The sequence below is a fragment of the Grammomys surdaster genome, unplaced genomic scaffold (assembly GCF_004785775.1).
Source record: "Grammomys surdaster isolate TR1022 unplaced genomic scaffold, NIH_TR_1.0 125979, whole genome shotgun sequence".
Taxonomy (NCBI): domain Eukaryota; kingdom Metazoa; phylum Chordata; class Mammalia; order Rodentia; family Muridae; genus Grammomys; species Grammomys surdaster.
In genome coordinates, this window is record NW_021620795.1 from 3,959,799 (window position 1) to 3,983,830 (window position 24,032).

Here is a 24,032-nt window from a genome sequence, read left to right on the forward strand (position 1 = left end):
AAAGTACAGTAATCCTACTATTTCAGAGGCTCATAAGGGTGGTATTGGTGCATTGTGAAGTGACAACACAGATGTCTCTGTGAAAACAGTGTATGGAAGCTTGAATCTGGAGCCAGCAGGCTAGACAGCACAGTAGAGTATTTGTCTGAGTATAAGTGCACTTGCCTGAGTTTTGAAAACATATGGTTTGTAAAGAGTAACACGGTGAGAATTTACCTGGTAGCAATGTGGATAAAACAAAAACTCATGGATCTATTCTTCTGGCTTCAGATTTCTGACTTCATCCATTGCTGCATGTCTGACGTGGTCTGGTAGTAAAATATCTCCCAGCATGATACCTGTTGTCTGCTGCATGCAACTTCTTATAGTTGGCACCTACCCTCTGTAACTTTGGCAATACTATCCCACTGCTCACACCACAGGGACACCCTTCCCACCTCACTGACTGCATGCTGATTTCCTTAAAGTTTGATTGAGGGTCTGCCCCAATTTCCACACTCTTCTCTGAACTCAGAGTGCAGCAGTGAAATACAGACAGGATTCCTGCTGTCCTTACTGTGCCTGTGTTCTCTTAGGGAGTACAATCCCCAGATAACTGCTATGGGAAAAAAAATCAAGCAGGGAAGGTAAAAATGCCTTTATAAAAGGAGAGCAGGGAAGACCACCTACAATGGGAAGCCTGGAGGTGGGTGAGGGAATAAGACATATGTATCCAGGGGTGGAATAGTGCCTTGGACAAAGAATGACAATTGCAAAGGCCCTGACTGAGGTTATACCTGCCCTGCGTATTTGAGAAACAGGGAGGTCATCCAGCCCAAGTGCAAGTATAGGGAAATAGGATGAGGTCAGAGGAGGGTTGTGGCATAATGTATGACTGGTTAGGGCTTCGTAAGTCATAGATAACTAAATTCCCTTACTGTCATATTACATTCTCTCAAGTGCATTTAAAAACCATCAGCATACCTAACTTGTGTTTTATTGCTTTGCATTGCATATAATCCTCCATAATATTGATTATGGTGTGCTATTACAATGCTGGCCAATTGCCTGCCTTCAAATCCCAGCCATGTGAACGCAGAACATTTTATTCTCTAGTGCCTCCATTGCCTTGTCTGTAAAATGGCGACAGTAGCTAATTCCACTTTGGTTTGACTTGCAGACCACAGGAGTTAAGGAAGGTAGTTTCAATAGCATCAGTATGGCAGAGTCAGGCGTCAGGGTGCATCACAGACTAGGTTTGCCATGGTTGGGAGCAGTTTCATTTTTATTATATGTAGTGTTCTAGGAGCAGGAGATAAGGTCATGATATTGGCAAATTCCTTCAAAGCAGTAGAAGAGCTGAAAACTCTTCCAGAGGCTGATGTAAAGGAAATACAAAGCCAGACTACAAGCTTCATGTCTCCTAGGGTGTCTCTGATGAGGGGGTGTTTAAGTGGAGCTCAGAGAGATATAATGGAACAGCCATTGTGGCCATCAGGGTCACAGAAGGAACAGAATATGTAATAGGCCTGAGCAAGGGCCATACCCAGCATCATCAATGCCCAGAGGACTGCCGCGCAGCAGGATCAGCCAGGAATGGAACAGAGTGGTACAAGGCAGCTTTAGGAAGGCAGGCAGAAGCCAGCGATCTTGCAGGGCCATGTATTAGTAGTTCTCCAATATGGCATCAAGTAGTATCCCCTAGAATTTTAAATATTGCAAATATCAGGGTTCTGCCCTTCAATAGTCAAGACTCTTGAGTAATACCAAAGAGATTCTAAGACAGTGTGCTTCAGTAAATATGGAGAAATACGAGGATCTCTGCGTGTCACTGTAGTCACATGGGACAAGGATGTGTAACTAGGCATTTGTTTAGAAATACTGCTTTTGTTGACTGTACAAAGAATGGGGTCAGTACACAGGGATGCAGCGTGAACTAGGCCCATGCTGGGGGACTGAATAACAATCACAGCAGCAGCCAGGACTTGAGTTTTAAGGGACAGTCGGGTCTGGTGTATGGAGGGCAGAGATTCTGAAACCCACAGAACTATGGGCTATGGACACAGCCTTAGTAGGCACTGTCTAGTCATTGGTAAGAACACATTTGGTAAAAATGGATGGAGAGTTGCCTTTGGGACATGGTAGGCTAGAGAAAGTTACTTAATGCAAAGCTGATAAAAGGAATAACCACTTGCTTGGCGACGTCTTTGGAGCAGACAGGATGAAGGGCCTCCTGGTCCATTTTCCAGACCATGATAACTCACAATGCCACAAGGCATAGCATGACTCAATTCCGCTATCTTTAGATCACAGCAAACAGCAGTTCTACTCTGCTATTTAACTCTATCGGGAGTGTAATTATAAACACATATTTTACACTATCAGTGCTAAATCACGGATGCTATGATATAGTTGGCTTCTTTTTGCCAGTTCCTTAGAATTAGAGTGGAATATTATGGGTTATAGAGTACTGTTTTTGTTAAAGTTACCTAGAATCATTGCCTAGTATCAAGTATAATGTATTTTTATTTGTATGAGTGACAAGGGCATTTATTCATTTTTTAGTGCATAGAAGTGAACTATATCGATAGCTACCTTCCTATGACCCAAGGGTGACTACCCTTTTAACAGGTGAAAGTGTTGTTATATAGAGACCAGAGCTGGGGGGTGGGGGGCACCGTAAGTCACCTTAAGGAGCATATCAATGCTTTGTCATTATTCCCATTAACCCTGGGACTATTTTAGAAAGAGGTGAGGCTGGTAACATTGGCTTTGTTGTTGCTGCTATTCTGGAAGTTTAAGTGGCTTCCAGATGGCTCTGAGATAGGCGTCCTGTAGAGCAGGGCCATTTTTCTTTCTTTACCTAGGTGAGGACATTATTCCACCTTATTTGGTTACTCTGATCCAGTGAATGTGCTCTCTTTGGTTCAGGAGCCAGCATTTCAGGAATGGTTATAGGTCTGGGTAGTTTCATGTCCTGTAATATCTAAGATCTAGTTTCACCTCTTATTTATGGGCAAAGACAGAAGCCAACTGCTGAAGAAATAAGCTTCAGAGTCTTTCATGGTCATTCTTCATTTCCTCCAAGCCTTTTCAGAAGAATTTCCTGGGATTTATGACTTCTTTATTTCTGCCCTTAAATAGTTCAGGACTTGACTATTAAGAGAGCTTGTGTTCTCCAAAGTATGATTCCTATTGAAGCCTAATTCAACAACCCCTGGGTTCTATGTAATGAAATCTCTCAGTGCAGATGATAGCATCATTTAATTCTGTAAATATTTTTAGTATTTGAGTGGAACATCTAAACAATTGTTAACTATTTGTCTAGATTCTGCTCTGGGGGCACATTTCTCTGCCAACGCCATCCTGGGTTCTGGAATAGGTGACTTTCTCTAACCATGTTTGTTTGTTTGTGTGTTTTTCTTTGTTTCTTTTTTAGACGATGTTCTCAGCTCACAAAATGACAAATGCCAAACAAGATGATTATGATTTTAATATACTTTATTTAAAAAGTACACAGTTTTAAATTGGTTTCCATGGTTTTCAAGCAGAAGGACACTGCCTACCCAGTACAGCCCCATTTCTGATGAAGGGTGATCATGTGGCAAACTCACATTTGCATGATTGGCAAAGTAAAAAGATAACTTTTTTTTTTGTCAATGTACCTGTTAGAGTTTCTATCACGCACAGTTTAAAATCATGAGATGCTGATGGCTGGGCTATGCTTATGTCTCCCATGTTGCACCATAGTTGGGTTCACAGTTTATCCATGATTTATAGCATGCCAAAAGAACATCCCATTAGTTAGTGTCACCTTGAGAAGAGACTCGAGACCAGGGGGAGCAGCAGCAAGCCCACCTGGGCCTGGAGACTCGATGCACCCCCACACTCTCTTGCATTCTCCTGTTGGAAAAGCAGAGGCTGGTTAGAACAGAAATGGCTGCCAGGAGGATCAGAAGCTTTGCAATTTTTAATACTGATGAGGGTTCCAGATTCTTCTGACTCAGTGATAGAAAGACACAGATTTGTCTAAATCCCACCAAGCTAGAGATCCAAATATCTATCTACAGTTGTTAATATGCAAAATATCTAAATCATTCTTTGAATTACTTTGATTGTTTTTTAATATGTGTGTCAGGGGTGTGGCTGAGTGCAGTAGGGGGCATCTGATCAATTGGAATCATAGCAATTGTAAGCCACCAAAGGCAGGTGCTGGGAACCAAACTGAGGTTCTTTGCAAGAGCAGTTCACTGAATCACTGAGCCACGTCTCCCAGGCCCTCTGAAAATGGTATAAGGCAGTGGTCCTCAACCTTCCTAACGCTGTGACCCTTTAATAACATTCATCTTGTCGCAGTGACCTTCAACCATAAAATTATTGTCATTGCTACTTTATAACTGTAATGTTGCTACTGTTATTATTTGTAATGCAAATGTTTTTGGAGATAGAGGTTTGCCAAAGGGTTTGTGACCCATAGCCTGAGAACTACTGATGTAGAGCATTCAAGAGGCAAAGGGCTGCTGGTGCAGGAGTTTGCTGTGTTCCTATAAAAGCATAATAGATTCTAGTTGGAGAGGAATTAAGCTCCAGATCTAAGGGGCACAGTCAGCTCAGAAACTTTTCCTCTGGCTGCCTTTCTTTTTATTTGGGGGAGAGACACCTGTTTTTGAAAAATCATTTTATATGTTCCTTTCTCTAAATGCATCTAGAAATTTTGCTAGCTCCATTATTTTCCTATTCTCTTTGGCTGTTTTCTTATTAATGGGCATTTATTTTCTCAACTGTTCTTTACTTTGCCAAAAGCTTCTAGATGTTAAGTCTCTACCATTCAGTGGGATTTGCCTGTGCCTCTGGAAAGGGACCCAGAGGAAGGATGCAAAGCTTGAGACTGTTTTAGAGCTAGGTGTCTCTACCTTTTGTTACTTTAATAACCTTGGGCTATTACTAATAAGTATCATTTAAATTTCTTTAAAGTTGCTACTGGCTTTGCTATATTTTATCTAGATAGGTGAAAACATTTAAAACAGTCAAATGGGTCTGTTCCATTGTTTCTAGCCACATAGACAATATGGCATCGTTTTAAATTTCTAGCTATTCATGAGGCTACTATTTTGGCATGTAAGACTAATCTATATATTCTTTTCTTGACTGTTTTCTTATAAAGTTACTTTCTGATTACACTGACCCTACCTCATTATTCTAAAAAAGAGAAACTACTATTTTTTATATGTTTATTATATCCAATTATCAAAAAATTATCTTGTTAACTTTAGTAACTTTTAATTGCCTAGTTGTCCAAGTATGCAGATCCTGAAGGTTATTCATTTTTGAGGCAGAGTCTCACTCTGTTCCTAAGTTTGGCCTTGAACTTGCTCTCTTTCTGCCTCTGCTCAAAGGTTCTGCAGTATAGGTGTAGCTACCATACCTAGCTCAATTTCTGATTTTAATTCAAATTGTTTATATTTGTATAGTAGCATTTGGCTAGGCTCATTGAAATATTAAAAATGTTTTTTCACTATATATATTATATATACAACATATTGCTATCAATTTCCCCTTTGAGTATAGAAATAAAAATTCTTAACAAACTGTAATTTATTATAGATGAAATACTGACAGTACTTATTATAGGTAGTATACTGACTTTTAGCATCTTAGAAACTGAATAGCCTATAGCACATTATAATTATGTGTTATTTGAACGTGCACAGACATGAAGGCTGAGGTGACATTTTTCATCAGTAGGCATTAAATCTCTCTGTAGTTATGAATCTAGGTAAGCTTTCTACTTTGGGTAGTGGTAGAAGTTGAATTCATTTATAAACTTATTTTTCTTGGTTTAAAATGGTGTCACTGAAGAATGTATGCAACCTCACCTCTGTCAGGAGTGGGCTTAATTCTGCACTTATAATCATAAGTGTGACAATTGAGGGGTTAGGATGCAGGTGTGTCTAACCTGATGCCCCCCACCTTCCAGAACAGCAGTGAGTGCAGGCCACAAGTTTAGAGAGAACAGTATATTGAAGTGTCAAAAGACCGGACAGTCCAGCTCTGGCTTATCATTTCGCTCCGTCAGAAGTGATCATGTGATACCAAAATTGCCACTTTCTTTATGTGAATTTCTTGTAAACAAAAAGCTATCTGAAGTAAGCAGAGAGAATTCACTTTATCTTCCATTTAGGATAAATAAACCATGATAGAGCTCCCTTGTGTATGAACTACAACACATCTAAAATAAGAACAACAGTAAAAGTTCTAATATATATATATATATATATATATATATATATATATATATATAAGCAGAGATGAAATAAGGCACAGATGGGCTGAGCATTCTGAACTGCTAGCTGCCGTGTATCCCTTTTTTTTATTTTCTTGAGTCAAAGTTTGAGCTGTAGTTCTTGGTCACTATGAGGTACTCATTGTGAATCTGATGGGAAAAGAAAACTGTAATGGTTCTCAGACTTGCCTCAGGATGGAAGCCGTGGCAGGATTCCGGACGTCGTCTGATCTTCTGAGCCTTTAAACGTTCACACTTAAGGGATTCATTATGTTGACTGTAGTTAAGGCGACCATCTGACAATGACTTATCTCACTCTGAATTTTAGGGGTCAAAATTTGGCATTGAAGTAGCTTAACCACTTCCTTCTGTATACACGTAAAGGATGGACTGTTTCCCTCTATGACATATCTCCCTCCAGTTGACTTACAGTTGCTTCCCCTTTAGCAGTGGCAGTCATAGTGGGTGAACCCACACACAAAAGGATATACCTGATTTCAATGGGTGCCATGGTGATAGGAGCCACAGACTCACAGAGACAGCTACTGTCCACCACCACCATGAATAGATTGCTACTCGGGATTTGCTGGATGACAAAGGACCTGCGGGAACAAGAGATAACAAGATGGTGAGAGATCATTTACCATCTGTCTTCAATCCCAGGTTACAGTTCATCCTTGCAAGGAACTCACAGCTCGGAAGCTTGGGACAGCTGGTCACATTGCATCCATAATTAGGAACACCAAACAGTGAATTCAGGCAGTCTTAGCAGAGCTACTTTTCTCCACCCTCACATAGTTTAGTATCCTTTGCCTAGGGAATGATGTCTCCCATGGTGGGTGAATTTTTCTACTCCAATTAACACACTCAAGGTAAAGACATTCCCACAGACTAATTTGATCTAGACAACCATGCACTGACATTCTCTTCCGAAATGATTCCAAATTGTGTTCACTTGACAATTAAAACCAACCATCATACCATCTCTCAAATGAAAACATGTATAAGAACACTTCCCTCCTGTGTGAGAACAACTATAATATTTTATGGAACCAGGTTCAAAGATAACCTTCCCAGGAAGTTCCCTTTTTCAATGAGGTGCTTTAATGGAAAATACTGAGCTTGGAATGAGAAAACAACAGCTGTATTCACTCGAAGTTAGTACCATTCATTTTGATGAGACTGGGATTTTGCCTCAGTTTTCTAAATTTATTCATTCCCTAGATCTCAGGACTCTCAAAATGAACAAGTTATTTCCTTCTAGTTTGGTAAGAGAAAGTCCAGACCCTGAAGCATTATCTCACTCTGCACTTGATTTTCTTCTGGGAGGAGTGATTCCCTTCCTTTCCCCAAAGACTGGTATGTGTCGATGAGAAACAAGACAGTGCATTCCCTAGAACCACTCCTATACCACTTTGTTTTATATCTGCCCAGAAAAGAGGAGAATGTTTTCAGTGAAACTGATGCTAGACATTGAAGAGGTGCTAGGTTAATTTTAGAACTAAGATAGTAAAACAACTCCAAACATTGATATCTGTCAGTACAACCAGTCCAAGTGTGGTGAGTTTGATGGCATCATTGTTTTTGTCCTGCTGTGGTCTGAAGAAGCTTCATGGATGTTAAAGATCTTGATGAGTGCTTGGTCTTGGATGACTAGACCATTGGGAGTGTGCAAAGATTTGGGTTGAGGTGGGGGAGGGCTAAATTATCATAGTCTATCTTAGTTACTTTAATAACCATTCTCCTTAACATTGTATTGACCTTATCATTCTTGTGAGTATTAGAGATACTCTCTGGGTCAGCTCAGAAGAGGCCTTACTTCTTCTAACACCAAAGCTAAGAATGCTAAGATCACGTCAGAAACTTTGCTTTGTTAAGTGTCCCCACTAAGGTATTTGGAAAATGTATTTCCTTATTATTTTGTTTAGTTAGGTGACCTCAAAAGTTGATATAACTTCCTCCATGGTGGAAAATGTCATTCAGGGTGACTTGAATCTGTTTTCAAGCCACAGTCATTCATATTTGGCTTAGAATAAATTATCTTCTCATTTTTATTAAAGCAGGCACATTATTTTATATCAGCAATTTTGGTGCCTAAACTGGACCTCCAGGGAGTATCTACTTTTGCCAGTCCCTTGGATTGTGGCCATGCATCAGCATGGACTGTCTGTGTCCCAAGCCTCAGCCTGAGATGACTTCTCAAGTGGATATTGGAGAGGCTTTTCTGAGGCCAGCATCCTGCTTTTGATTGATAAGTCCTATTCTTAGTACATTATGTTAGGGTGTCTACTGATAAAACACTTGTTGGAACTTCTGCATATTATAGGTTGGCTTTTTCTCCCCATGGCTCCTCCATTATTTGTAGTTACAGTTTCATCTGTCTTTCTCTTAATCATTAAGATTTCCTCTTTTTGCTATAGAATTATAATGACTACCAACTTCTAAAGATGCCAGGATAAGCAGTATTTATTCTCTCTGGCCTGAAAAGGTACATTTAAAAAATTGACTGGATTTTGTGGATATGCAAGGAACCTCAGGATACACAATGGTGTCAAATTTCCCATATCACTTTATTTCTGGGTTTCAAGAAATACTATTGGATCATCCAGGAGGACACACATAGGAGGTTTTGAGCTCTGTCACCTTCCAGAGTCATGTAGAATAAATCCAAACATCTTCAAAATCTTTTTAATAAAATATATAATCTTAAGTTTATGTTATAATAAATTGAGTAATATTCATCAGAGTTAATTTATAAGAAAACATAACCAAGATAGACTTCATAGTCTTTACTTTAGTTTTATAAAACGTTTTAGTTTTATACAATATAAAAATTGCTACAACTATATTTTGCCATTCCTATATACTAGATAATTGTATTATAAGAATTCCAATATGATTAAGGACCACAAACTAAAATTAGGAAGGAAAATAAATGACTTCGAGAAGAAAATGAGACATATTTTATATAAGACTAGCAGAACATTAGCAAAAAACAAAAGGAAAGCTTTATTCTAAAACAATTTTCAAAGCTAGAAAGAGGGGCAGAGTACACAGACAAAAGTGTGGTGGTGTGTGACATGTCTGAGAGTAAAAGAGTTTTGGCAAAGCCATGGGCCTTGGGGTATCACAGGATTTTTCAAGGGATTAAAGTGACATCCGAGGCACAGTGATGTACATCTGATAATTTGTCAGTGTTAGATGAGTTTCCCTAGAGCACTGCTCTACTTCTTATAGGAGGTGATGTTCATGTATTCTCTTTTGACCTACATTTCTTTTTTTCACAAAACAAAATGGCTACATAGAGGTGCCTTGAGGGCTAGTCTACCATAGTGCAACAAAAGAAAGAATGTTTAAATATTAGCAAGGAACAGCTGACATCCAAAATCTAGAAGAGTTGGAAAAACAGTTCAAAGAACACAGCAACTCACATTTCAGCTATGTTGGCGAAAGGAAAGCACCAATTACAGCAGTGTATCAGAGTCCTAGCTGCAGGAGACTTCCATGGCACATGCAAGCATGAAATCTGTGAGGCTAATGGAGAAGAAACTGCTTTGCTGCAAATAAGGATCTGCCCAATAGCCACAGATACCATCTCAGCTTAGGGGCTAGTAGCTGAACCCATGATCCTATCAGAAGTCTTGAGTCACTGTGTATCTCAATAGATGGAAGACTGCCTGCCATTCAGCATACTGAGTATTAGGATGAATAGGTGCCATAGCTATGAGCTCAAAATCCTCGCACTATGTTTCCTACAGAAACTAGAGAAGGTCTCCACTTGTGCTTTCCTACATAGGGTACTAACTGGTTTCTGCTGCTTTTTTAAGCAGGTAAGGGTGTTATAGTCCCCAACATTAGCTATTTCCTAATGGAGCCTGGGCAGGGTTCCTCTCATACTATATAACCGTGGTCCGCAATTACCCGTGCTACAGATGCCAGTAGGGCGTGAGCTCATTCCATCTCATTCTTGTTGTAGGGAGCACTGACCCAATCATCTCTCATATTTTTCTTCAGAATCTTGGAGAAGGTCTCAGACTATGATAGTTGGTACCACAATACCTGGTATCTCTTTCTCAGAGAGATCAAAGAACAGACCTCTCCAGATCCCACTCTACAGAGATGTGGCAGCTATTACCACAAGCCCTCCTCCAGCACTAAGTCAAGTAACTACCTTCAAGAACTGCTGCAGACAAGGTTAGATATGGAGACAGACAATGCTGAGATCACCTGAAGCTGGAGAAATACCACAGAATACTTTTCATCTCTCCTACAAAAATCCAAAGTATCTGTAACTCATAAAGGCTGTTTAATAAAACTGGTAAGAAAACCAGTTATAAAAACTGTACAGAGATCAACACAAATACACTACTATGACACATCCAAAGGAGGACAAAAATTATTCCACAAAGAATAGTAGCAAAGGGGTAGTAGCCAGACTAGTGTTAGAGATGTATATTATGGGTAATCCACCAGTAATTATCTAGAACCTAATAAATAAATACCATAGTTTGAATCACATCCATTTGAAGCAAAGCAGGAGTAAGTTTATTAAATATTATTTTATATATACTGATGATCCCAAGCAGAAATACCTAAGGAAAGGCTAATCTCAATTCTTCTTAATCTATTCCAAAAGTTGAGATGGAAGGAATTCTGTCATAATCTTTACTAGATCACTATTCTCTGATACACAAACAAGAAAAAAATACACAAAATATAGACTGCTATCAGTGATGAAAACAAATGCTAAATTTCTCAATAAAATACCAGCAAACCAAGTTCCCTAGCTCATCAAAATGTCAAATACCGTGGCTCAGAAAATCATCCTGGGGATTTATATATGGTTGAATATATTCAGATTAATGAATGTGGTGTAAGGCATCAGCAAAAAGTCATATCATCATAACGGATACGTAAAAATCAATAAATATATTAATCATAATAAAGACTCAAACTCAGGCAAAAGAAGATACTAAGATAACTCAAGATACTAAGATTTTGTATGCAAAAACCTGTATGTATGTATGTATGTATGTATGTATGTATGTATGTTTGTATGTGTGTGTATGTATGTATGTATGTGTGTGTATGTTTGTATGTATGTATGTATGTATGTGTGTGCATGTATGTATGTATCTATATATCTATCTATCTATTTATCTATCTATCTATCTATCTATCTATCTATCTATCTATCTATCTATCCATCCATCCACCCATCCACAGTAGTGGCTGCTCTCAAGGCTGGTAGCAAAGATTCTTTTTTTGTAGTGAGCAGTGGAGACTTCCTACTTGTCAAAATTCTGAAAGTTAATGGCTGAATGAGTAGCTCTAAGGAGGACATCAGTTCCAAGGCACCAGGACCATTAGAAAAAGGGAGTAAAAAAAGAATAAATGACAGAAGACTTAGAAGAGTGCTATGACATGCTGCCTTTAGAACACGATGACACGGTTGTTGTGCTCACGAATTCAGCACAAGATCAATCCACTCAAAATTTGAGCACAGAGGAGGTAGGGATTCATGACGTCCCACTCCTGAATGAATACTACTATGGCTGGGAGATGGCGAGTCACTCAGTTTTCTTTACAGTATTGGAATTGGTAGGTTTTCCATGCTCCAGAGGATGTTCTCGTACCTATGTAGCTATGGAAACCAAGAGAACTAATGGGATATAGTAGAATTTAAAAAGAAGATGAAGAAGAAGGAAAAGGAGAAGAAGAAGATATGAAGTTGAAGTTGAGAGGCAGTGTTGTGGTAGAGTTGGGGTAAGTTGTAGAGACAAATGAAGGCTGGACATAATCATAGCACATTGGATAAAATTCTCAAAATATAAAAATATTTTTTAAAAATAAAATACATGAAGAAAAAGCAACTGAATAACCCCTCATATACACAAAGCTCAAAGCATCATAATATCTGATTTAAAAATGATAATAAATAGAGACTAGGAAGATGATTTATTAATTAAAAGCATTTACTACTCTTGCAGAAGACTCAGGTTCACAATCATCAGTAACTCCAATGCCAGGGGATCTAACGGCCTCTTCTGGCTTCCAAGGGCACCTTCACTCATGTGGATAATGCTCCCCTGACACATATATACATGATTAGAATAATAAAATAAGATCCAACAATCAGTAAAAAGAACTAAATAGACATTCATTCCTCAAAAGAAGTTTTACAAGGAGCCAACAAGGGCATGGAAATACGCCCAGTCTCATTCATTTGTAAAATGCAAACCCAAATCACAGTACACTGGGATGTAGCCTAGTAGTAAATGGCTAAAAAGACATGCATGTAGTGCTGAACTTGATCTCCAGTAGGGAAAAATAAAAGCAAATTCAAACCATTGTGAGGAATCATTGTACCCCATTTAGAGTGGGTATTATAGCAACAACAACAACAACAACAAGACAGTCCAGTGAATGCTGAGAAAAGGGAACCCTTCTATACTGTTAGTGAGAATCATTATAACCATCATAGAAAGCAATGTAGAGCTTTCTCAAAGACCAAAATAAGCAAAGCAAAACAACAAAACCCCTAAATATAAAACCATCATATATTCAACAATTCTAAATCTGCATATATATTCAAATAATGGAATAACTATACTAAAATACTTTTGCAGTTTGACTCAGTTAAAATATAGAATCAAAGTAGATGTCCTTTAGATAGATAAAGAAAACAATATATATTGAAAATAGAATATCAATGACTGGCAAGATGGCTTGCTGCATAAACTACTTGCTAAGCAAGCACAATGACTTAATCCCAGCACCTACATAAAGGCAAACCATGATAGTATGGCTCCTCAGTCCTTGGTGGGGTGGGACACAAGACCATCACAGGGGCTCCTTGGGCAACTAGCTCTTCTGAAGCAGTGATAGTGGAAGACATCTTAAATTCTATCTCTAGCTTACATACATGGGTGTAAACATCTTCACACACACATGCACACATACCACATACACATGGGAAAACTAGCACAAAACATCACTCAGCTGCAGAATGGAACTGTGTGATTTGTAGCAACACTGATGGAACTGGAAGCTGTTATAATACATGAAATAATTAAAAAACCTAAAAGACCCCCCCCAAAAAAATCCCACATGATGTTCTCTATTTGTGGAAACTAAGTCAGGCTTGTAGAAGGAATGGGATAGTGGTCACTAGAGACAGGGATGTGTAAAGGATCGGAGGGATGGAAGGAGCTATTCACAGTGGGCCACTATATGATGAAGCAATCTACATGCTTCAAATGCTAGGAGTGTTACATTTCCAGCACACACCATGATTAATGGCTGAAGAGATGAAAATGCTTGTGCCCTGATTTGATTATTAAATATTGTATACATGTGTTGAATTACCATAATATACCCCCACAAAGATGTACAAATAATATGTCTCACTAAAAATAAACTAGAGAGAAGTGTAAAAAATCAATTGTGAAGTATTTACACAATGGGACATTCCTCATTACAAACTCTGACATTGATGAATCTCAAAGTAATTGTGCAGGGTGATAGAAACGAGACAAAGGGATATTAATATATGGCTTGCATTGTCCTCTTAATGACAAATTCTATAAAATGCAAATGAATCTCTAGAGACAAATTACAGAGCAATGGTTTTTCATGGGAGATGGGGCACTGGGAAGAGAATGGAGGAAGTAATTCCAAGGGACATGGAACACTCTCAGAGTGACGGGCAAACTTACCAGGTTTATTGTGGCAACAGTTCCCTGCCATATATAACTATGTCAGAGTCATCAGGTGGCATACTTTAAATACCTATCAATTATACTGTAGTAAACCTGTTTTTCAAGTAAATTTTGCATTTTATCACCTTGGTTTTATTTTATAATGACCCTACCCAGCTAAATATTTAAAACATTTACGTGCTTAAAAAATTCCAGACTTAATCCTTTTTTGGTATGAAGTTAACTTTTGGATTTACATGGAACTCTGGCATTCGAAAGACACATAGTACATCTATATTTAGTTAAGTAAATTATTAATATGTTCCGAAGTTATATGAGCGTTTTAGAAACCTGACAGTTCTTGTTATTATATGCTATTAATTATATTCTAATATTAAATGAAGGATAGAAAAAACATTTCTTTGTCAATTTTGAATGGTCGTTAGACAAGGATATTCTCATTTCCAGGACCACCCAGTCTTCTACTCTGAAACAGAATTTTCTGACACAACCAAACTCATTTTACCAACCAGTTTGCCTGGTAAGGACTGGCATTATTGTAGGAAAAAAAAAGTGTGTCTTGGTTCAAAACTCTTGAAAACGTGGACTGCTTTTGATCATTTTTGTTTTTGTTAGTTTCTCTTTATGGGACTTCCTAGGGTGGCCTCTAAAAATTCTACAAGAGAGTATCTCCTAGCCCTGAGGCTGGCTTGTGGACATGCACCAATTGAGGAACATTTCAAAATGTCCTTCACACTGGAATTTGGGCTCTTTCCATGATGAGCTCCCGAGAAACAACAGATTTAACAAGTGGGGGGTAAAAGTGGGTGATTTTCTCTATTGAAAGAGACAGCTCATGCCAAATTCCCTCAACTTCCCTGGAAAAGACCCTGTCAGTCTTCAATGGCTAAACTCTTGACCTCCCACACATGCCTCATCTCCTGATGATGTGTCCACATGGACTTTGGAAAATTGTTGTTCATTTCCCACTATGCTGACCGAGGAAACGAAATGCTGCCTGCCTCCAATGCCTCTACTGATTCTTATTATTAAAGTATATTTCTTACCACCCTAAATACAGTTGACCACTTAGCAGTTGTAGAAGATTAAAAATTTGCTTGGTATTCTTCCCTATATAGTAACCTGTGCCAAACTTGGTCTGAGAGATGATGTTATCACACCCATTCAAGCATCATGACCCTGTGAGGTCTTCTTACTTATTCACACTCTTTACAAAGACTCCAGCATGCACATATACTGCAAATTTTACAGTCCCAGAAAATGATTCTCTCATGTTGGTGTAATGCAAAGAAAACTTCTAGATTCTTGATTGTCAAGTCACTATTTTAAACCTGCCAGAAGGGACTTCTTTCCAGAGGTCATTTTTACTTCAAATCACCCCCCACCACCAAAACAATATAACTTATTAGGAAAAAAAAAACAGAAAAGATACTAACTAAAAGCAACCAACGGACTACTTACTGTCTGGCTAACTATTGATGTTTACAAATACTGCACATAGCAAATGCCTGGCTATTATCAATCAGTTTATTGTAGCTACATATGTTTCCCAACATATGTAACCTGCCTTGCCTATCAGTTACTTTGTGGGTGTGGTTGAGTGTTCCACAGCAAAGGACCTAACTATACCACATGATCTCCAGTTTATAGGCATAACTAACCAATGGACTCCAAGCTCTAGACCATATCACCATGAGGCCAGAGCACCATGGTGAATTCAGACTTCCATTTACTTTGGAGGCACTTCTACCCCACAGACTCTTGTATGTGGTTCCAAAAATTTGAATACATTCCTTTTATCCAAATTACACAAAGCATTTAGTCTTCACTGACAACAAAATTCATGGTGGGCTTACCAAAACTGAACAAATACTAAAACCAGAAGACAGCCCTGGAAGGATAGGTACTGTATTAAGTCTTTTATGAAAGGCTTAGTTTTCTATAATCCAAGAAAGATTTTATTTAGAAGAGAGAAAAATATTTTTAAAGGAAGTAAAATAGATAAACCCTTTTAATAAAAAATTATAGATTGCATGAATGTAAAAAGGAAATCTGGGCAAGCTGTTTCTGAACTCAAAGGTGGAAAAAGAGCCATTGCTTCAGCTCATCAGGGATATGGACAATGTGGCTGGAGAGGAAACCCAGCAGTCAACACTTCTTAGTGCAAAGATTAGGGATAATAGCCTATTACAGAAAATGGGCAGAACTTAAAAGGCCACGAGTCTTCAAGACACCCACGATACAGAGCATCGGAAGAATACTGCACAAATACCTATATTCTGCCAATGGAAAGTGGACAGGCAGTATTGAAACTGACACTAGAATGTCATTTCCCTATTGTGGTTATAAGCTAAAAATTAAGACTTGGGTCTAAAAATTCTATGAGATTCAGATTTCTCCACATTTGACCATTTGTCTCTCCCTAGCACTAATAATATTTGGCATATGTGAAAGGAGTCAGTTTGTTGAGAAGGAACTCAAAACAATATAGAGCTATCATCTAATGGGTTCTAAGACACAAAAGTACATGTTTACTTCAGCGAGCTTTAACCTGGTATAGTACCAAAATAATAAGACGGATAAAATCATTAGCACCAAGTAAGAGTTACAAAAATTGAACACTGAAAACAGGCCTTTCTTTGATTAGAATTAGTCACTCACATAAGGCCATAATCATGGAGTCAATTTGCTCAAAAAGGAAAAACAAAGGGAGAAATTTAAAGGGAAGATATACAATACAGAAGATTGTAGCTACAAGATGAAACCCCTGTCCAAATGATTTAAAATATGTGAACTAAACAGGACTTTAAAGCACATTGCTATCTTACAAAGCAGCTGTGACTGTATGCCTAGGTCCTGTGTAAGATCAAGCCAGCTCACATTATAAAATGGGTGGGGGAGGGGATCATAAAGTCCCACCCCTACCTGAAGAGCTGTTGACAATTTATAGGCTTTGGGGATACCAGTTTTCTTCAAGGGTGTGGCCCCTTACAGGCTTTCCATATCCCATTAGATAGCCCTATATCCATAAACACATAGATTGGACCCAGTAGAATCTAAAAAGGAGCACATGATATGCATGTATCAAATTCTCAAACAACAGAAAACAAGGCTGAGAAAGATGCTTGATAGCAAATAAGTTTCAACTGGATGAGGACTGACTCAGCTTCACAGTAGACAGGATACAGGGAGATTTGTGAATGAGCTGGATGTCAAAGGCATATCTAAGTCCAGAAGAAAAATAGTCACTAGATATTTAAATTTAAGCCTTTGGGAATAATGACCAAAGAGACGTGAAATACAGATCAGGTCAGCTCAAGATAGTATTTAATAAACACATAGACATATGTTATTCAGAGTCTAAAATCACTGCAGTCACATTGAATGTGAAGTTGTTAGAGTCACATATTAAATAAACAGTGTCTTCTAAATCAGTCTTAATGAAAAGTACCAACAGGAAAAAAAAATAAATTCTGTGAATTGGAGAGGGACAGGTTAGTAAAGCTACCATGCAATTATTCAGAGCAAGCCATCATTGAAATAGAACGACTCAAACTGTCCCTACTGGAAAATGTCATGAGCCACTAACAAGATAAGTCCTTGTATATGTGATGGGAAAAAATGGGGGGGGGCAGAAATAGCAAGAGGGATGAGGCCATGAGTTAATTGTGGAGTAGGAACTCTTTAGGTCTATACTGCATCGGATACAAGATTCTTACACATTGGTGAAAAAAGACATATCTATTTTTCATATATGTAGAACATAGCTAAGAGTGAATGGCAAAAAGAATTGAAAGACAAAGCAAAACAAACACAGGAGTAAGTTAACAGATTCCACCTACTCTCCAGAGTTTGAGATGGGATCTAATTTGTGTTGTATGTTCAAAAAAAGGGAGGGGGATAAAATTATTGATCACTGAAACTGGAAAAATGAAAATGAAAACATGACTGTTGGGGGCTTGGTCTGGTGTTGTTACATACTCAAATGTTAAATTCTATACCCCAAGATCTGGTTGCCCCCAGATGAGTGAATTCTCGCCTATACCAGTCTTTGTTGTGTAAACCTTGCTCCCAAATTTCAAGCTGCTGGTTAAAGAAAAGTGGCTATAGCTAATTGCTGGGAAGAAAAGAGGAAGGTGGAGTTTCAGTTATTGGTCTGGGGTCACAGGTAGGGAGCATGAGAGGGGAGAAGAAGGAATAAAGAAAAAGAATGGAAGAGGAGAAGGTTGCCATGATGCTGGATGGATCATAAGCACATGGCCAGAAGTGGACCCTGAGGATGAAACTTAAACAACAATTACTTGGGGAGTCCAAATGAGGAATTAACAGTCTAGCATATAGAAAAATCAATTAGAGAAGACAGCCTAGTAATTGAGTTAAGGCTGATTTACAAGGATCTATAGGACTCTGCCTTGATTACTGGTGGGCTGGCCAGATCATATTAAGAACTAATAGAGTTAGCAAATAACATTTACATACCATCTACACATGACCTTACATCTGTGCCCCTGTCCTGCTCTTCCCTTCTCTGTGGGGCTGAGTTTCTGGGTTCCTCTCCAAAGCTTATTGCTTAGGCTGCTGCAAGGATGTACCTCATGAGCACAGGAGGCAGATGAGCCTCAAATTCATCATCTCGTGTGTCCATCATCTACCCCTGCTTCAGCCACAGGCACACCACCACAATTCCCCTTCAGGGGCCATTCCCCTTAAACTGTACCTTCAGCTACTGGTGGTGTTATAGTAAGTATTTAAAATCGGCCACTTGTTAATCCAACTATCTAAGCTGCAGTGACTTTGCCTAGCCCAGCCACCACGTTTCTTGGCCGGAGGCCACGTGTGTGCTGCAGTTAGAAATGGCCAACTAGCAGGGCAGAGGTAGCCCATGCCTTTAATCCCAGCACTTGGGAGGCAGAGGCAGGCAGATTGCTGAGTTCGAGGCCAGCCTGGTCTACAGACTGAGCTCCAGGACAGCCAGGGCTACACAGAGAAACCCTGTCTCAAAAAACCAAAAAAAGAAAAAAAAAAAAGAAGAAAGAAATGGCCAACTAGAAATACCTGCCCTGCCACCCATGAGACATCAGCGTGGGAGATGGTTTAATCTCCCACGATGTCTCTGCAAGGCTGGGCATTGCCTAGACCATCCCACCATCCACATGGGCCCAGTAGAAAGATGAGACTAATGCTTAAAGCTTAGTCAAAGGCTTATATATTTGGTAATGATCAGTAACAAGATACCCATACAATTGGGTAACTCAATACCCAACCTAGATATACCAACTACCTTTGACTGCTACAGACGTGTGAACATCTGCCTCCCTCTCTTCTCTGTCTCTCATGCTCCTCTCCTGTCTCCTAGCTCCTCCTCTTCCTTTTTCTCCTCTCTTCCTTACTCCACCTCTTCCTCTCCTAACTCCTCCCACCTTAGCTCCTCCTACAGGTGCCTGTAGACAACAGATTCCCTTTCTCTCCCTCCCTCTCACATACTTTCCACTCCCCTTTCCTTATACAAATTCACTCTAAACTGACTCTATTCCTTCCTACCCCAAATGGAATAGTGGCTGCCAAGGACCAGTGACTTCTGCTGTTTCCCTTGCCTTCTTGTCTTCCCAGCTTCCTCCTTCTCTGCAGTAAAGTACAATTTTCGTGGAAACCAGGCTATCTCTGAGTGTCTGTAGCTTCCCTCATCTCCAGGTTCTAGCACCGAGTCTGGGACAGAGATTCTAGTAAAGTATGTGTTGACTCCATGACTGAACTTAAAATATTGAAAGCAGAAGCCTAAAGAGCAAGCAGAGGGCTGAGGACAAGCCACAGACAGTATCGGACTATGGATTAAAGCAGTCTTAACACAGATCAACTTTTGACACTCTCAAACACAGAAGAAGTCACAGGATAACATAGAAGTCGGAAGGATAACAGAGCCAGTTAAACATCTTCAGCGACCATGCTGAACTCCCCTGCAAACAATGAGGAACATAGAGAAAACACACCTTGGGGAGTCAAGCACAAATTATCTCCATCTGGCCAAGCTATTAAACACAGGAGCAGACCAGTTGCAGTGAACAAAACTGAAATGCTCTTTGGGAATTGACCCCCAAGTGAGAGCTGCCACATCACCCACAGAACAGATCTGGCTGTGTTCTTAGGAAACCCACATGAACCCACTGACCAGCCACTGGAACTAATAAAAGAACCCAGCCAGTTGACTGGTTAGATCGTCCTCACATAAAACTATAACCTCACATTGGCAATAAGCAATGGAACACATTTCAGAATGAAAGACCCATTGATAGGGCTGATGATCACTGTGAAGGCCCAAGAGTAAACTGAGTAAAATGTGTGCTTTCATGAAGAAAAGGATGGACCCTGCAGAACATAAACAGACAACCTAAAACTGGAAGGAGGGACACTATTGTGGAAATGAGTCTGAATATATGCCCTAAATTAACTTTGCTATTCAAAGCAATCTCAACCAAAGCCCAAAAGGGACTTACACAGAGGCTGAGGTGACAATTCAGAGGTGATTTTAGAACTGAAACTCATTTGGAAAATTGAAGGAAAAACAGGTTTTACAGAAAGAGCAGGGAAGGAATTTGTTCTACCCAAGAGTAAGTCTTCGAGTCAGGAGAGAGCAGCAGATATGTAGGGAGAGTTGTAAAATTACTAAAGGTCAGAGAAACACAACTTTAAAGGAAGTGAGAATAATGAAACCCATTTTTCTCTGGGTGACACAAAATCTGAAGAAATATAAAGGTAGAGAGGTTTGTAGATGTGTATAGAATTCTAGATCACTCCTGGAAAAGGAAGCTTTCAGATTTTATTTTATGTTAATTAGTCTGAGTGTTTTGCCTGTATATATATCTGAACCTCTCTCTCTCTCTCTCTCTCTCTCTCTCTATATATATATATATATATATATATATATATATATACACACACACACACACACACACACACATATATATATATATATATATATATATATATATATATATATATATATGATATATACATATGAATACACACACACACATACAAATCCATGATGGCCATGGAAGCCAGAATAAGGTATCAGATCCCTTAGACTTAGAACTTGAATTATAGACAATTAATAACTGCCATGTGGGTACTAGGAATTGAGCCTGGGGCCTTTAGAAGAGCAGTCAGTGCTTTTAACCACTGAGCCATCTCTCTAGGTCTCAAAAGTGAAATTTTAAAACCAGCATGAAACATTTATAATAGTGGAATCTATTTAGATACTCTGTTTAGTACTTTCTGAGAAAAGCTCTAAAAATCTGGTGTCTAGAAAATCCTTTGGTAGCATTGTTTCTTCAAAGGAAAAGACTGGAACATACTTGAATGTCCACCAATATCTGAGTAGGCTGCAGTGTGTTACCACTGTGGTCTACATGGTACCATGGAAGGGACAGGAGGAATCTCTGTTTACTGTCATGAACATACATTTAAACATCACCAGTGAGAAGCTAATGTTAAAGTACACATGAAGTAGGAACACTCAAGAATACTTAATTCTACTATAGAGAACAAGAATAATAAATGAGATAAAAATCCAACACATGTACTAGGTACATATAACAAATCAGTGAGTGAGCAATGATTCAAAACCAAGTATAATGCACGGAGCTGAACAAAATAAAGAACAGATGACTATATGAAGTGTGCTCCCCCTGACAAGAAGGATGAAGATCAAGTGAAGTTGAATACTCTCACAAGGCACAGGCACCATTACCTCTGGGCTGATCTGTGTTATCCTTCAATCAACCCATGGATGATGCTCCTTCTCCACTTGACTCACAGGTACCATAGCCATTTAGCAGGTTATGATAGGCAGGCCGTCTCGCCCTTGCATCCATCTCTGATGATGAGCCTCCTTCCCTAGTCCCTAACTCTCCGATTCTCCTTGTCAGCCCATCAGCCAGGGAGAGGGGAGGTGAGCAAAGACAAGGAAGGGGGAGATGCAAATCAGCAGAGGTTATGTGAACTTTGCAGTTTAAAGAGGACAGGTAAGGAAGTTCCCTAGCCTTCCGTTTCTGCTTGTGGGTGTTTTTATTGAATCCAGTAAGCACTGTAGTTCTGGGTTTCTTAATTGGCTTGTGTATCTTACTATTCTGTGACTTCCTGGATAACTTTCAAATACTCAGCATTTGTGTATAAAGCAGGCACCGATCAAGACACATGTCTATAAGCTCCAATTCTATAACTAATACATAGGATGGAACATAATAAATGACCAGAGACTGTGGCAGTCTGACGGCAAAGGATGGAGAATAATTGCCCAGGCACAATAACTGTCAACAGTGACTTAACCTGAGCCACCAAATGTCCTTAAAAGCAGAGTGTATAAATATGTTGTTAAAGCATTTATGAGGCTAAGTGCTATAATAGAAGCAAGGTGCACGGACATTTTCATTTTACAAAAAGATAACCCCTAGGATTCAGAGCATGAGCGGACATTTATGGCAGCCGTAGAAGTCAGTTAGCACTCCCTACTTTACAAAGAGAGAAGCGTGAGGCTGAGTCCCTTCCTAGTATAACTAGGGCCGAAATTTGGTCAAACCAAAGTTACAAACCTGCTGGGCTCTAGTGGAAGCGCCACTGCTGTGGGCAGCAAACTGTCTGTCTTGCACTGAACTATTCGGGCTGGAATGTGTTGTGAGGGAGAGGCCTTCACATACGCTCACTGGATACAAATACTTAAGGATAAACAAAGGTTTTAAATACAATTGCCATAAAACTTCATAGCAAATGTCTCCATTTTGCTCTTAAATCCTAGAAGATGGCATCCTGTACATAGCTGCCCTGAAGCAGAGAAAAATCACCCCCTACATTGCGTTTACCAGGGGAAAGATTAACTGCTTTTCTATATTTTAAAGACTTACTGTCTGCTTATTAACATGGTGCCTTGAAGGGGCCTGGGCAGTGTTAGCTGTACATTTATGTGTACAGCATGTATTTATGGCCCAGAGTGCACGGCTGAACTTCATAAAGCACACCTCCATTCTGCTGGGCCTCACAGCCAGGCTGACATCATGGTATAGAGTTGCTGGGGCTGGTGGGTTTGCCTGGGGCCAGAAATGCCTGAGGAGGGAAACACTTCAATAGAGCAAAACACAGTAGTGGCCAAGAAGCAGAGATGGGTCAAAAATGGATGTAATGAATGAGGCCGTCATTGGAAAGGGAGTTGGAGAGACGGAAGCAATTTGATGTGTCCGTTACTGGATGTGAAATAACCCAGTCCACCTCTTCCCTCCAAGGCACATGGAGCTGGAGCTGGAAGGGAAGGAGAATACAATCTCCAGACAGCCTCTTCTGAGCAGAGTGACAGGCACACAGTATCTTCTGAGGGGAACTTTGCTGATCAAACATGAAAATGGACTCCGAGGCTTCTGCAATGCTCACCTCAGCAAAGGAGAAGAGGAAGTTGGAAATAAGATAGCCAGAGATAGCAAGATCACACAGCCAGGAACCAGGGTGTCTTGCTTTCCACTACATAGGTACAGAACTGGGCTCTGAAAAACAACTATGTGAGATAAAATCTTATATGCTTCAAGCAGAGACTGAAGTCTTTAACTTTTGCAGATTTTAATCCTCTACAGATTATCTTTGATTCTTGCTTTGCCTAAAATCTGGGTCATAAAGGGTCTGGGAGATGATCCAGTGGATAAAGTGCTTGCCGAACAAACATGAAGACCAGCACTCAGGTCCCCAGGACCCTTGGAAAGCTGGTCAACATGGCTGCCATTTATGATACTAGCACTAGGGAGAGAGAAACAGGACGTTAGGAGTAGGCTAGCTAGCTAGAGTATCTAGAAATAGGGAGATCCAGATCCAGAGAAAAACCTGTCTGAGTAAACAAAGTAGAGAGTGATTGAAGACATCTCCCAAGATCAACTTTAGACCTCCACAAGCATTCACACATGCACACACATACTTGAACACACATGTGTACCCACAGACATGCAAACAATCATATACATGACACATACACACACACACACACACACACACACACACACACACACACACACACA

The 24,032-nt window shown here is 39.5% G+C and overlaps 1 protein-coding gene across 2 annotated transcripts in view; it reads right to left on the minus strand.

The window, feature by feature from the left end:
* Window positions 1-3,462: 3,462 nt before the first annotated feature.
* Window positions 3,463-24,032, minus strand: part of Cacna2d3 (calcium voltage-gated channel auxiliary subunit alpha2delta 3) — a 793,771-nt gene continuing 773,201 nt past the window's right edge. For both annotated transcript variants that reach the window (XM_028754076.1, XM_028754077.1), the window contains 3 exons: window positions 6,752-6,864; window positions 6,452-6,534; window positions 3,463-3,882 (listed from right to left, as the gene is read on the minus strand). In XM_028754076.1, coding sequence (XP_028609909.1) covers window positions 3,790-3,882; window positions 6,452-6,534; window positions 6,752-6,864 — 289 coding nt within the window. In that variant the 3' untranslated portion in view covers window positions 3,463-3,789. The remainder of the gene's footprint in view (window positions 3,883-6,451; window positions 6,535-6,751; window positions 6,865-24,032) is intronic.